This window comes from Osmerus eperlanus, chromosome 22 (assembly GCF_963692335.1).
Source record: "Osmerus eperlanus chromosome 22, fOsmEpe2.1, whole genome shotgun sequence".
NCBI classification, from domain to species: domain Eukaryota; kingdom Metazoa; phylum Chordata; class Actinopteri; order Osmeriformes; family Osmeridae; genus Osmerus; species Osmerus eperlanus.
The window spans coordinates 2789114-2803965 of NC_085039.1; the positions used below are offsets into that span (position 1 = coordinate 2789114).

The 14852-nt window shown below is 43.4% G+C and overlaps 1 protein-coding gene across 1 annotated transcript; it reads right to left on the reverse strand.

Moving 5' to 3' along the window:
- Window positions 1–11671: 11671 nt before the first annotated feature.
- On the reverse strand, window positions 11672–13224 carry LOC134009111 (G2/M phase-specific E3 ubiquitin-protein ligase-like). Its single transcript, XM_062448831.1, has 5 exons — window positions 13047–13224; window positions 12636–12946; window positions 12334–12512; window positions 12000–12172; window positions 11672–11908 (listed from the first exon to the last, which is right to left on the reverse strand). The coding sequence occupies exons 2-5, from the start codon at window positions 12706–12708 to the stop codon at window positions 11689–11691; spliced, it is 645 nt and encodes a 214-aa protein (XP_062304815.1). The 5' UTR covers window positions 12709–12946; window positions 13047–13224; the 3' UTR covers window positions 11672–11688.
- Between the last annotated feature and the right edge of the window lie 1628 nt (window positions 13225–14852).

Consider the following 14852-nt stretch of genomic DNA (forward strand, 5'->3'; position numbering starts at 1 on the left):
TTAGATCATTTGTATCACTTTAAGAGGCTCATTCTACCTTTTCTATATGGACGAATATCATTGTTATGGTTCACCTCATGCATACAAGTGTTAGTGTCCATGAATAAGTAAGATACTGATACACTGCATAGACAAACACAAAAGATACATAGTATTACCTTCTTTTCAATGGACAGCCAACGTGTGAAATGGAACCTCCGTTCCTTCTGCCTCTCGTTTCTAGGACGAAACTTTGGTTGCTTCTTGGGGACAGAGAGTAATTTGTGCAGCATTATAGATATTATGACATACTTAATGGGGAAATGGTGAGGGGATACGTCGATATCAAGCTGCTTATGCTATATAGGCCAGAAGCATACTTACGTAATAAAGATACAAAAAAATATAACTTATAAATACTAATATAAGTTCAATTTTACTTATTTTGTACAATCATCATTTAGTATACCTGCTGCCCTGACGCAAGAACATCCTCCTGACACTCTTCTGGACTCAGATCACCCTCCTGGGTTGCCTGATCCTCAAGATCCTGGACTGAGAGGGAAATATGAAAGTGTCAAGAGTAACTAAGCACAATATTTCAATCAGGCATCAACATTTATTGAAACCAGCATGGCATTCAACATAAAATGCTTAAAAGCGGGAGGGGAAGGTAGGGATCAGTGCTGGGGATGCAGAGCAGGAGGCCGGGACCAGCGCTGGATGCAGAGCAGGGGGTAGGGGTAGGAGGCTGGGACCAGCGCTGGATGCAGAGCAGGAGGGTGGGACCAGCACTGGATGCAGAGCAGGGGGTTGGGACCAGTGCTGGATGCAGAGCAGGAGGGTGGGACCAGCACTGGATGCAGAGCAGGGGGTTGGGACCAGTGCTGGATGCAGAGCAGGGGGTAGGGGTAGGAGGCTGGGACCAGCGCTGGATGCAGAGCAGGAGGGTGGGACCAGCACTGGATGCAGAGCAGGGGGTTGGGACCAGTGCTGGATGCAGAGCAGGAGGGTGGGACCAGCACTGGATGCAGAGCAGGGGGTTGGGACCAGTGCTGGATGCAGAGCAGGAGGGTGGGACCAGCACTGGATGCAGAGCAGGGGGTTGGGACCAGTGCTGGATGCAGAGCAGGAGGGTGGGACCAGCGCTGGATGCAGAGCAGGGGGTTGGGACCAGCGCTGGATGCAGAGCAGGGGGTTGGGACCAGCGCTGGATGCAGAGCAGGGGGTTGGGACCAGCGCTGGATGCAGAGCAGGGGGTTGGGACCAGCGCTCGATGCAGAGCAGGGGGTTTGGACCAGCGCTGGATGCAGAGCAGGGGGTTTGGATCAGTGCTGGATGCAGAGCAGGGGTTGGGACCAGAGCTGGACGCAGAGCAGGGGGTTGGGACTAGGGCTGCAACTAACGATTATTTTAATAATCGATTAATCTGTCGATTCTTTTTTCGATTAATCGATGAATCGGATAAAAAAACAAAAACAAAAAAGCATTAATTTCCAACCCTTTATTCAAAAACAGAACGGAGAGTGCAAATTCACAGTGCAAAAAATCTTCAGAATGTGCACAAACAGGCACACAATTTTGAAAAAGTTATTAATATTAGCGTGGATTTAATGCTATTTTCCAAGATGAGCAATTTATTTGAGTTTTGTTTAAAATGTAATTTAAAATTGAAAGGTTGTGGAAGTAGGCCAGACTTTATTAGAATAATCTGGTGTATATTTAAGATTTTTTGACACAATTTTGAAAAAAGTTTTCGCCAGGATTAAGCTATTTTCAAAGATTAGTGATTTTCTATCATTTTATTTGAAACTTCATTGAAAAAGTAAAGGCTGTGGAAGTATACCAGACATTGTTAAGATACTCTGGTGTATCTTAACAATGGGTAGTAGGGGTAGGGGTAGGAGGCTGGGCCCAGCGCTGGATGCAGAGCAGGAGGGTGGGCCCAGTGCCTGATGCCGAGCAGGGGGTAGGGGTTACTAGTACCCCTACTGGGTACTGGCTGGTAGGCAGGAAGCACACTCAGGGTACCAGGGGTTGTGGACCTGAAAGGCAGGCTGATAAATAGCTGTTCTGCTTTGAGATTTGAGGATGGTCTGGTCATAATAAACACTGATAAACATTGTATATGTCTAAGCATGTAATACAGATAGATGTTCCTACATGTAACTGAATGCAAAAAAGTGACTAACAACGTTAGCATCAACCCAATAACTAACGTTAGCTAGCATCAAGGAGAACTCTGACGGCCTTATCAGTCATTAATTAAAAACTCGCAAACAAATTGCTTCGCAAACAACTTCTGACTTCAAAAGCGACCAAATTCTAGTAATAAAATACACATATTTTGACAAAGCTTGCTACTTAGAGTACCTGTTTTGTTTGATGCCGGCTCCTGCATTTCAGATAAATAGCGATTTGCACGGTTGTATATTTCTGAATGCCATGGAAACGCTGAAACCAATGAAAATCGATTTAAATAGCCAACGTGACACGAACTCTCTTCATTTGGGAACGTCATTTCCTGATAAAGAGCCGAAGTTACACGAACTCTCTTCATTCGAGTACGTCATTTCCTGATTTTCTAAATCAAATCAAATCAAATCGATCTGTATAGCCCTTTTTACACGCAAGCATGTCACAGAGGGCTTCACATACGCCCATAGAACTGTCCCTCAACTAACCTAAACCCTCAGGGAAGACATGGAAAAACTCCCAGAAAAACTCTCAACAGGAGAAAAAATGGAAGAAACCTTGGGAGGAGCAATTCAGAGAGGGATCCCCTCCTCCAGAGACGGTTGGTGAGAGAGAGTAGCAGAACACAGGCTAAACATAGTCATACAGTGTCGATGGGTTTTGAAACACCAAAATCCATTGTTCAACTTTATAGATGTAGGACAGGACCGGGAGACTCGCGACCAGGTCCAGCGTTGGCCGACCGACGACCAGGCAGGTGCTGACAACTCAAACCCCCCACACCACAAGGGATGTGTGTGGGGGGGGACAGAGAGAGGAGAGCAGGGATTAGAGAATGCCAGGAGCAGCTAACAGTTACAGTCATAATAGAATGAGATCCCCACCGGTCAAGTGTGGACTGGTGCAGCAATTTAACAGAGCAAAAAAGGGGTATTTGATGCAGCCCCACACACTAAGACAGCGACAGCCCCCCTCGGTTGGAACATGAAATCTGTTCCAGGGGAAAGAACTCTAAAATAGGTTATACTTATAGTATAAGGATGGAAACAACCCGTCCCCCGTTGCCTCCAACTAGTAACATACTTACCTTTAACAGTCGTAGAATTGACTAAACAATAACGTTTTTAACCTAATTTTAAATGTCGAAACAGTATCAGACTCCTTAATTGAGACAGGTAATTTGTTCCAGAGAAGAGGTGCTCTATATGAGAACGCTCTACCTCCAGCTTTTTTTTTCTCCTAATTTTGGGAACCACCAGATAGCCGGCATCTTGAGATCTAAGTGTCCTTGCGGGGCAATAGGGTGCAAGGAGACCGGAGAGGTACAGTGGTGCCAATCCATGCAGAGATTTGTAGGTTAGTAGTAGAACTTTGAAGTCAGCTCTGGCTTGGATAGGGAGCCAGTGTAGAGAGACAAGAATAGATGTTATGTGATCAAACTTTCTTGTTCTGGTCAATAGTCTAGCAGCAGCATTTTGCACCCGCTGTAAAAATTTTTGGTGGGTAATTGGGAGGCCAGAGAACAACACACTGCAATAGTCCAATCGGGACGTAACAAATGCATGTATTAGTTTTTCAGCATCATCCTTTGAGAGAAATTTTCGTATTTTGGCAATATTACGAAAAATGCAGTTCTGGTAATTTGCTTAATATGGTACTCAAACAAAAGGTCTGGGTCCATTGTGACTCCTAAATTGTTTACCAGCTGGCTTTGAGAGACTTTGACGCCGTCTAGTTCTAAGGTCAGATTGGAAAAATTATTTCTATATTTTTTAGGACCGAAAATTTGAACCTCGGTTTTATCCGAATTTAGAAGAAGGAAATTTGCAGTCATCCAAGCTCTCAACCTAGAAACACATTTTTCCATAGCATGTGGAAATTCTCCAGACTTTATAGACATATATAGCTGAGTATCATCTGCATAACAGTGAAAATTTACCCCAGAGCTTCTAATTATGTTTCCTAAAGGCAGCATGTAGAGTGAAAATAACAGAGGGCCTAGAACTGAATCCTGTGGTACTCCGTATTTTACAGTGGAGCTCCTGGATGAGCAGCCATCATAGTGGACATATTGTGATCTATCAGATAGATACAATCTAAACCACTGAAGTGACGTACCAGAAATCCCAACATAGTTCTCCATACGTTCCAAGAGAATCTCATGATCCACCGTGTCAAAAGATGCACTTAGGTCTAGAAGAACCAGGACAGAGATAGAACCCGCGTCAGAGGCTAACAGTAGGTCATTGACTACCTTGGCTAATGCAGTTTCAGTGCTGTGGTGGAGACGAAATCCAGACTGGAGAGGTTCATAAAGCTGATTTGAGGAGAGGTGCTCAGTGAGCTGTTGTGCCACAGCCTTTTCTAAAATTTTGGAGAGAAATTGCAAATTTGAAATTGGCCTGTAGTTGCTAAGACAACCTGGATCCAGGTTTGGTTTTTTAAGAAGGGGCTTAATAATAGCTTGTTTGAAATCGTTGGGGACTTGGCCAATTACAATAGATTCATTAATAATACTAAGCATGGGTGGTCCAATAATAGGGAGAAGTTCCCTACAGTTTTTGGCAGGGAGGGGATCGAGAAGGCAGCTAGTGGGTTTCGAGGAGTCTATCAGCTCGATGAACGCTTCCATAGAAATAGGGTTAAAGTGAGTGAGAGCCTCAACATGCAGCATGCTTGGTATAGGGGAAAGTTCAGTGTTGATGGCCACTCCTCCAGGACTAGTCTGTAGTTTGTCCCTTATTGCATAGATTTTTTGGTCAAAGAAATCTAAGAAATCATTGGGAGAGAGATCTGAACTAACACAGTGTACTTTTCTTAGTGAGTTTTGCAACAGTATCAAATAGGAACTTTTTGTTGTGTTTGTTCTTACTAATCAACCTAGAGAAATATTCTGATCTGGACCTGATGAGGACTTGCTTGTACTCCATTAGGCTGTCCTTCCAGGCTAGGCGGAAAACCTCCAATTTAGTGGTACGCCACTTATGTTCTAGTTTTCTAGTGGACCTCTTGAGAGTGCGGGTTTCCTCTGAATACTATGGAGCCAGTTTCTTGTCCTTTCTTTTCCTTGGTTTGAGAGGGGCAGCAGAGTCTAGGGATAGCTGAAGAACCAAATTCAGATCCCTTGTTTTAGTATTTAATGATTTATTTGGGATGTCAAGTGCTTCTAGTGCAGCGGGTAGAATATTAGCCAGTTCCAGACCTGTGTTTGGGGTTATGCAGCGGCTAGTAGAAATATTCTGAGTGCCTCCAAGGCTCTGGCAGAGGTCCATTTTGAAGGTGACCATTCTATCCGGTGGTGTCCCAAGAAACGGGACAACGTTATTCCTCGCGTGGCTCGCAAACTGGGACCGTACCTGCTGGTTAATGCTTTGCCTGTTGGACATTTCATTTGTGTTTGTTTCGTCCGTATGGGGCCTACCGCGCCTAGCGTGAGGGGGGGCTGGCCCAACAACGTAGCAAGGTAAACTGGTACACCCCCTGGCCAGTGGCGAAAATCAACTTTGGGGGGGACAATTATATGACACTTTCTCAAGAGCAATTTCTGAGGGGGACACCAAAATGACTGCTGTAACACAGCCTACATTGTAATATGTTAAATGTATATTGAGGAACCATAATTAATATTCCTGGATCATTTATAGTTAGTAACTGAAGGGTTGTCTCAACTTGTTCAAATGTAGTTATAGTAGTGTTTCTTATCAGTCAAGTATGAATGCAGATGTACAGTATTTACAACCAGCAATACCAAGAAAGGCCAGTATGTACTGTACACTGTATGGGTGCAGTTTATGTAATTACAATGGGCATGGTGCAGTCTCATCTAAAATAATCTCAATTGAACCATCATAAAGTCGGGGGAAATCGCAAAACCATTTCTCTTGAAATGTCAACACTTTGTTGGCAAGAGTCTGCGGTTCTATAAATTGTGGGTGTGGCTGATATGGTTCTGTGCCACCACTGAGGTGACTAGACAGTGCTGTGCCACTGTCTCCTATACTGGTGCTGCTGGCAAAAAGGTTGATCCCCGGTTCTGCCATGGCTGTGACACTATCATCTGAAGTCTCTCCCTGGCTCTTTCCCTTTCACCACCCTCACTGACTCACAGTCTGTCTCCTAGAAAAGAAATAAGATGTTTGCCATCCTCCTAACTACCAGTACCCAATACTACACAATTAATCACAACAACAATACCATTGCCTCAAATTAATCTTGGTTCAGTCACCAGTTTAAGTAGAGAGTGGGGGTATCCATGGCATTGTCCAATTATGTCCCTATTTTACAAGTCTAAAGAAGAGAACCCGTCATGTTTCCAAACAAGAGACTCAACAAACTTATTTTAGCACATTTCACATCATTTTTATGAACATTTTATCAACTAGTCTTTGAAATTAGGCCACTAGGGTTCTTTCTTTGCGTTTTGGTGTCCTGAAATGCTCTGATGTCCGTCTTTCTTTTTTCTCCAATTTTTCTACCATGCTGGCCGCACACACAATGTACAGGTTATTTACAGTAGGAGATGGGCTTTTATCATTTATTACCATTCTTCTAGAATAGGCTTCGATCTACCAGGTAGCTAGACAGTCAGTTAGGAAAGGTGAAACGGATTGCATTGACAGCTGGATTGACAGCTGTATGAGTTCACCCTTTACACAACGCAAACTGCAACCTTTCGTCATTTTAATATAATTCATGTTTTGGTTTTATATTTGGCTGGCTTCCCAGAATAGCTGAATATGCAGCTAGCGAGCCCCAATTCCGTTTGTGTGGTATTTGCCATCATCTTTGTTATAGCCAGTTTACTCCAGATCGGCACACAGGTGCTTCAAAGTCCCTAGAGACGATTTAGCTTTTGCAACGAGACCATTTATGATAATTGTGACAATGGTAGAATATAGTATAGTTCTGTTCAGTATCGCTAAGCATGGCAAATGGATTTAGAAGAACTACAATATCCGTGCTGATCTTGGATTAAATTGACGATAGCAAAGTTTCCATCTTTTGACGACGCCAAATGGAATAGTGCTAGCTAATGTTTTCTCTATCGGTTTGTTTGCTAGCTATGCAAATGCAGCTAGTTTAGTGTGTGTGAACCCTGCCAACATAGTGAAATCGCTATGGTGCGATTAACTGGATTAATTTCACGTTAGCCACGTGCATTTCAAATGGTAGACACTCAAGTCACCTTGTCAGATATTTCAACTACTTACTGGACATCAGCCACCAACGACACAAACAGATACCGTCCGATTTTCACACACGCACCTGCATCACTGCTGAGGGCTGGGGCTGTGGATCAAACCATTGTGGGACGTAGGGCGGGGTTCTAAATCTTTTTAAACTTCAAAAAGCGCCATTGTGTCCATAATCAGCAAAGCGCTTTCATTGCATATTATCAATGTTGTTGAAATTACATAGTTATGTTTACAGTGATTTATTGGGGGGGACAAATCATATTTTTCCCAGGATTGGGGGGGTCGTGTTCCCCCTGTCCCCCCCGGGATTTCCGCCCATGCCCCTGGCCCCTCACAGACACACCTAGCGTCGAACACCTCTCACTAACACGCCTACGCACCGCACACAGATTAGGGGGTTGTCCGGTAGACAGCGGGATCCAGAGATAGCCTACCCCTAGACTACGGTTGTATCGGTGGGCGTTAGCTGCTATCCGGAGACCTTTCATAACAATTGCTAAAAAAACAAACAAACAAAAGCTATCCGCACAGCGAGTGACCAAGTTAAACCCCTGTTAGCCTAGCTAGCCGGTGAAGATTACGATTAAGTCACAAATAATGATTTCGAAAACATTGTACCTTTGTCATCGGTATGGCTCGCGGTATTTTTGCTATAGTGCGATCGAATCCCACTTCATGCAAACATGCAAATGTTTTATTTTGTCTCCATTTATTTTGTCGCGAATGGTAGCCTAATGTAGTGCGCACGTAGCCTATAGGCCTACTTTCATATTTGCCGCAGGAAATATGAGATCCGACTTGAAAATCGCCAGTAATATTTTTGTGTCCATTGGTGTTAAATTCCAGTGGTATTTAACAGTGAATGCCTGGAGCGTGTGCAAGTTACAGTGTCTTAAATGTTCTAAGCACAGCATTGTATTATTGATGCAGCCAGTTCTGGTTACCAGGCTCCATTGACTTGGACTGGAGCAATGGGGGCTCCTCATTATCAAATCACCGGAGAGCAACTGAGGTTTCTCATGTCCTGTGCTTTCAGCCTCTCTCAGATGGCCAAGATCCTCCATGTGTCCCGCCTACGGTCAGTTGTGCTTGGGTTTAAATGCTTTGAAAAGCAAATCTTTTAAATGCATGCTTTCCACAGTTTGTAGACATGAGTTGATTGTCAACAATCAAGAAATCAAGTACTATAGTGATGCATAGTCTCACCTGGGCATTGTTACTGTTTCTGTCTCGTCAGATGCTTGAATCTTTCACAGGCGGGGCGTTTTTCAGACTTGTCAGACACTGCTCTGGACGATAAGGTCAAGGATCTGGTGGCTGGGAACGACAGACTTGGACCGGAGTCCGTCCGAGCACAACTGAGGGCAGAGGGAATCCGGGTGCAGAGACGCAGAGTGAGGGACAGCATGCTTCGTGTTAACCCGAGGGCGGCTGCCCTCAGAGCCATGTCGCAGAGGCTGCACAGAAGGTCCTACCGTGTCACTAGTCCAAATTCTTTATGGCACCTGGATGGAAACCACAAACTGATAGGTAAGGTTACTCACTGACTGTATTTGTTATTGAAACTATTGGTTGTAACAGCTCAAACACTATCAGGTAGCTCACTTGTTTATCAACCAGAGCAAGAACTGACATGGACATGTGGATAATAATTGTTTTAGGATGTTTCTGCTGTTATTGGTAGTGCAGCTGCACTTTTTCAAGCACAGCTTTTATTGACAAAGTCCTATGTTATGTCTTTTCTGATTTCAGGTGGAGGATAGTCATCCACGGTGGCATTGATGGCTACAGTCGCCTTGTTGTGTTTCTCCGTGCTTCCAGCAACAATCGCAACAGTACTGTAATGGACTGCTTCATGAATGCAGTGACCAGATATGGTGTTCCGTCCAGGGTCAGAACAGACCACGGAGGCGAAAACAACGCTGTCTGTTTATTCATGAACATTTTCCGAGGGTCTGGTAGAGGCAGTGCTTTGAGGGGAAGGGGCACACACAATCAGAGGATAGAGAGCGTGGTTTGACCAATGTCTACTACCATCTGTTAAATTTCCTTGAGAGTGAGGGGATTGTGGACATTGACAATGAAATGCATGTCTGGGCTCTGCATTATGTGTATCTACCTAGAATCCATAGAGACATGGCAGACTTTTGCAACCAGTGGAACCACCATGGTTTAAGGACTGAGAGGCACCAGTCCCCTCTGCAGATCTTCGTTAGGACTTGCCTTGCACAGCAAATGCTACCGACCACTGCAATGCACAACCTCTTTTCTGCCACACTCCTCGGAAGTGAAGGGGCAGACAGCACTGTACCCAGAGGTATGGGTGGGGCGGCTCAGGACGGGCGGCTCAGGACGGGGCGGCTCAGGACGGGCGGCTCAGGACGGGGCGGCTCAGGACGGGGCGGCTCAGGACGGGGCGGCTCAGGACGGGGAGGCTCAGGACGGGGCGGCTCAGGACGGAGCGGCTCAGGACGGGGCGGCTCATGACGGGGAGGCTCATGACGGGGAGGCTCAGGACGGGGAGGCTCATGACGGGGAGGCTCAGGACGGGGAGGCTCAGGACGGGGCGGCTCAGGACGGAGCGGCTCAGGACGGGGCGGCTCATGACGGGGAGGCTCATGACGGGGAGGCTCAGGACGGGGAGGCTCAGGACGGGGCGGCAGGGACACCTGTTGTCACTGGCCAGAGAGTGACCATACCTCCAAACCGGTTTACTTTGGGAAATGCTCTCATGCAAGTACTTGCCGCACAAATCAATCTCCTCGGAGGCCTCAGAACAGCCCTTGGAATGGACATCCTGCAAGAGGTCATTTCTTTCCTGGAGTCCTCAAATGACCAATAACATTTTGGACTTTCAGACAAGGAATACACAAGTAATAAGAATTATATTTGCACTGCCAGTTGCACTGCTACTCACTTTACTCTGTAAATTTTTTTTTTGTTTGTTGGCTTTTTGTCTTTTATTGACCTTTTTGATTTTTCATCAACTGGTGCCAAGTTGTTGACCAGTGCTATTCATCTCAAGCATTTCACTGTCCAGTTGACACCATCACTAATGTATACACATAAATGACATTTGTGCCCAAAATAAAATTCTAAACACTGTGTGGCCTGCCTTTCCCATAATTCTTGATAACCACAGAAACGTATTACATGGTATATAGGCTTAGACTAACATCTAGTGGACAATTAGAACAACACATGTTGCAATTTGTGTTGCAGGCCCTGCATTTCTATCACACACTAAGTGCGTATGTATGTATATACAGTGGGAAAATGTGTCCAAACTTTTGACTGGTGACGCGGTGTATAAAACACTGCTTTTTGCACTGCATTACAAAATTGTATCTTGTACATTTGTATTTTTTGTAATATTTGTATTTTTATATTGTAAATTATGGCAACTTATATTTTATTTTATTGTATATTTTATTTAATTCTAATTCCACTTAGTACTGCTAGTTTATGTACCCTTAGTATAGATAGTCCACATATTTAAATTTTAGGTCCCTATATGTTAATTGTATGCACCTTCCTGCCAAAGCAAATTCCTTGTCTGTGCAAACTTTCATGGCGAATAAATCCCATTCTGATTCTGATATATATATATATCCAAACTGTATTTGTGAGATCGAATAAATAGAGGAATAGCTTGGTGTTAAAAGTATCAGACTAGATCAACAGGTTTTATACTCAAATATCATTACGTTGAATGCAAGCATCTGCCAAAAACCTACAAGAGAAAGACAACGAAAAATACAAATACAGATTTCTCATCTTTTATTAGAAACAAAACAGAATTCGTCAGAGGGCGAATCAGAAGACGTTAATAACAACTCTGAAATCTGAAATTAAATGGTACCAAAGGTAGGTGACTGGAGGATTCCACTCTCCATCTTTTCTTTGAAACCCGTGTAAGTGGCATGGATGGGCAGTCTTAAAATGATGGCACAAGTATTTGCCTCTGGGAATATTCTCACAGGCTCATCCCCTTGGTGATGTAAGAATTCAATGGTTGGTGAAACTGGGAAGCCAAACCGAGGAATTGCTGAAGCACCCGATGTGAAAATTAGGATCTGCTCCAGGGTTAATTTCTCAGTGCTCCCCTCTGAAATGTTTTTGCAAAAGATCATTCAAAAAAACATCACATTTAAAAGCAAACCTTAATACTGTGAACACCATACTGTCATTGACATTGAAAGTAGTTACTGATTGAATACATCTAGTAGAGATGTAAGATACTGAGAACTTATGTCCGGCTGAGTTGTGAGTGATGAGTTTAAAATGATGTGACATGAAATTTTAATTCTGGTTTTGTCTAACCTTCCACCTCCAGCAACCTATCTCTCCAAAAACATATGGTCCTACTCTCCACTGTTCTCTTGTTGCTGCCAGCAGGGGAGAGTTCCGGCACAAAAAGAGAAGCCAAGTCTTTGGCTAATAGAGGTTTCTCTACATGGATAAAAACCTCTCTGAAGAGGGATGGGTGTCTGGTTGCAATCAGGAGGAGACTAAGACACTCCAGACCCTCTTTGAACCTATAACATATAAAAATAAAATGTCATGCAATTTATTTACCCAGATTGACTAATCAGTTTATTTTTAGTCTTCATATGTATAAAAACTCACTGCTCAACAGCATCCCGTAGCCTGCTTTCCAGGTAGAACTTGGTGGCAGATTCCACCAAGGCATCCCTCTCCTCCAAGGTCTGCATATATCGGACTGAACCCAACATAGAGAGTTCATCAGAGGCCTCCAGCACCGCTTCATGAGCCTCGTCCACAGTTTGTGCTATTTGTACCTTTGATCATTGAAATGAATGAATGAATGAATGAGCAACTGCACACTGTAAATCAATAATCTTGAAAAGATGTATCAACAATGAAATTATTCATAAAAACCAACAGGATAATAAGTTAATAGCAACATGAGAGAAAGAAAAACATTCACAGTATCAAGTACCTTGGTCAACTTTTCCCGGAAGTTGTAGTCATTGATTTCTGCTATGTCTGTGACAGGAGGTTGTAGGCCACAGACTTGCCTGTAAAGTCGTTCTGAAAAGAACTGTGGCTCTACACCCCCGTGTACCAGACAGACAGAAATCATTCTTCCCACCTGTTTGTACACGCCATCATAGAGTGCTGTCGAATATATAAATATTTTTTAATACATAGTATACACATACATAAATGAAATTTTTTGGAAGATATTGGGCTCAAAGGGCTAATAACAAATGTGTATATGTTGATGTAAAAGTAACTCACCTTGAGAGTTGCAGGAAAGGGATTTTTCCCAGTCTGGTCCCTCAAATATATCAGATGAGTGGATGGCACTCATCAGCAGACAGAGGAACTCCCTCGTGGGCCCACCCTCGTCAGCTGCCCCCTCTCAAATTCCATCAGCGTCCCTGAAGACAGCGTCCAATTTTGCCTCAGGGTTAAAGCGTGTCCGCCGAAAACCTCTGAGCGCACACTCGAATACGCTGTCTCGCCGGATGTTCATTTGGTTGGCATCAGGGATTGATGTTGAGTCCACCATGCTGCTCATCAACTGCATCAGTTGCTTGAGATCCACACTAAAAATTAGAACAATTCAAAATAAAGGCCATGAACTGACTACTTAGTCTGTTAATTTGTCAAATACTTTAAACAACATATTACTCTCATAACTTACACAGTGTCTTCATCTACATCAGGAGATGTAGAACGGGCACTCCATGATGGGGAGGCCACAGGAAGTGGTGCTGGCAGCGGCAAAGCCACAGGAAGTGGTGCTGACAGCGGCAAGGCCACAGGAAGTGGTGCTGGCAGCGGCAAGGCCACAGGAAGTGATGCTGGCACAGGTGTGGGGTTGTTTATGGAAGCAGTCTGTAAAGGATCCATTAAAGGCATATCAAATACAAATTTGAAGAAATAAAAAAAGTAAATAATCGTGAATTCCTCTCTATGTAATGTAATGCATAATTAGGTGAAGGCCTTGAATGATACATCTGTTTTACTACCAAACCTTAAGAGTTGAACCATTAGACATGAACAATAAGATCTACTGATCCAGTACATCACATCAAGCACAGAGTGAAAAATCTGGGTTTTATTACCTTCTCCCGAATGTATAGGGCTGACCTTCCTAGTTGGCCACTTGAAAGTATTGCCGCAGGTGTAGCGCATCTTTAAAATCCCTCTCTGCCTGGTCTCTTGGAACCACCAAGGTCTGAGTGGTAGTGCTATCTAAAAGGTAAGTATACATAAAGGAAAGCTCATGAAAATGAACATATTGCTATGAAGAAAGCAACAACAACAAAGATAAATTGCAATATTCTTACTGCCGGTGGTGGAGTAGCGTGTGGCTCCTGGCCTTAAAAGTGTAACCCTAAAAGGTACAGTCCGGTTACGCCTCCTTGTTGTGACAGAACGAGCAGGTCCACCTGCCCGTGGGTGAGTGTTCATTCCACGTTGTTCATTCCTGAAAAGCTTAAATCTTCGAGGGAAGTTTTTGTTATATTAAGGAAAACTGTAGAATCACAAATATAAATAAATTATAATTTACATTTAGACAAAACTCAAAAACACTAAAACAGTGAATGACCACTGAGATCTCTCTGACTGTGTCAGGCTATTATCTAATAGGCTATATATCATCTCATCAAATAGCCTACGTGAAGTCCTCTCCATAGAAAAAAATATACATGTTATATTGTTATTTTATATTATATATTGAGACCTTTCTGTTTTATTAATGATTGCTACAGTATAACGGTGAGTAAAGTATGCGATCGGACGCCAACGTTGTCTCACAATGTCGATGAAACAACTTTTACACACATGATGCAAGAAATCCAATACGCTAGCTATATGTAGAATTATATATTTTTTGTATTTTATTCAGGGTGAAAGATTTAATGTTACATTATGCCACCGGGCACTCAGGGTAACCAGTCGTTAGTGATGGGAAGTTCGGATCATTTTACTGATTCGGTTCTTTGAATCTCGTTCAGTAAAATTAACAAATCTTTTTTCGAGTCATTCGTTCATTTCAACGGGGAGGGGGGAGGGGCTATCCGTCCACTGCAAACATGTATCATATTCTCATGTAGGTTAGTGCATGACATGTGCACCAGCAGATACTATTTTAAAAGAAATTCCTGCATTAAAATAATGTATCTTGACAGTTTGTATGATTTGGTCATTTATTATCACACTAGCATTTAATTATCACGGCAAACAATTACACTGCAATCTGTAAGGGTAAATGTAGAGTGAAAATAACAAAACCAGTCAGTATGATGACTGGAGCGAATATCATTCACGTCTTACTAAAACAGCGGCCACGCGAAAGGGAATGAGGAAACTGTTTCCTCTACAAAAAAATACAATGCGGGTCACGTGAAAAAAGGATCCAAAGACTCGTAGAAAGACCGAGTCGGGAAATGAACGAATCGTCCGTTTTCTCCAGTACAGAGCCTATGCAGGTCACGTGAAAAA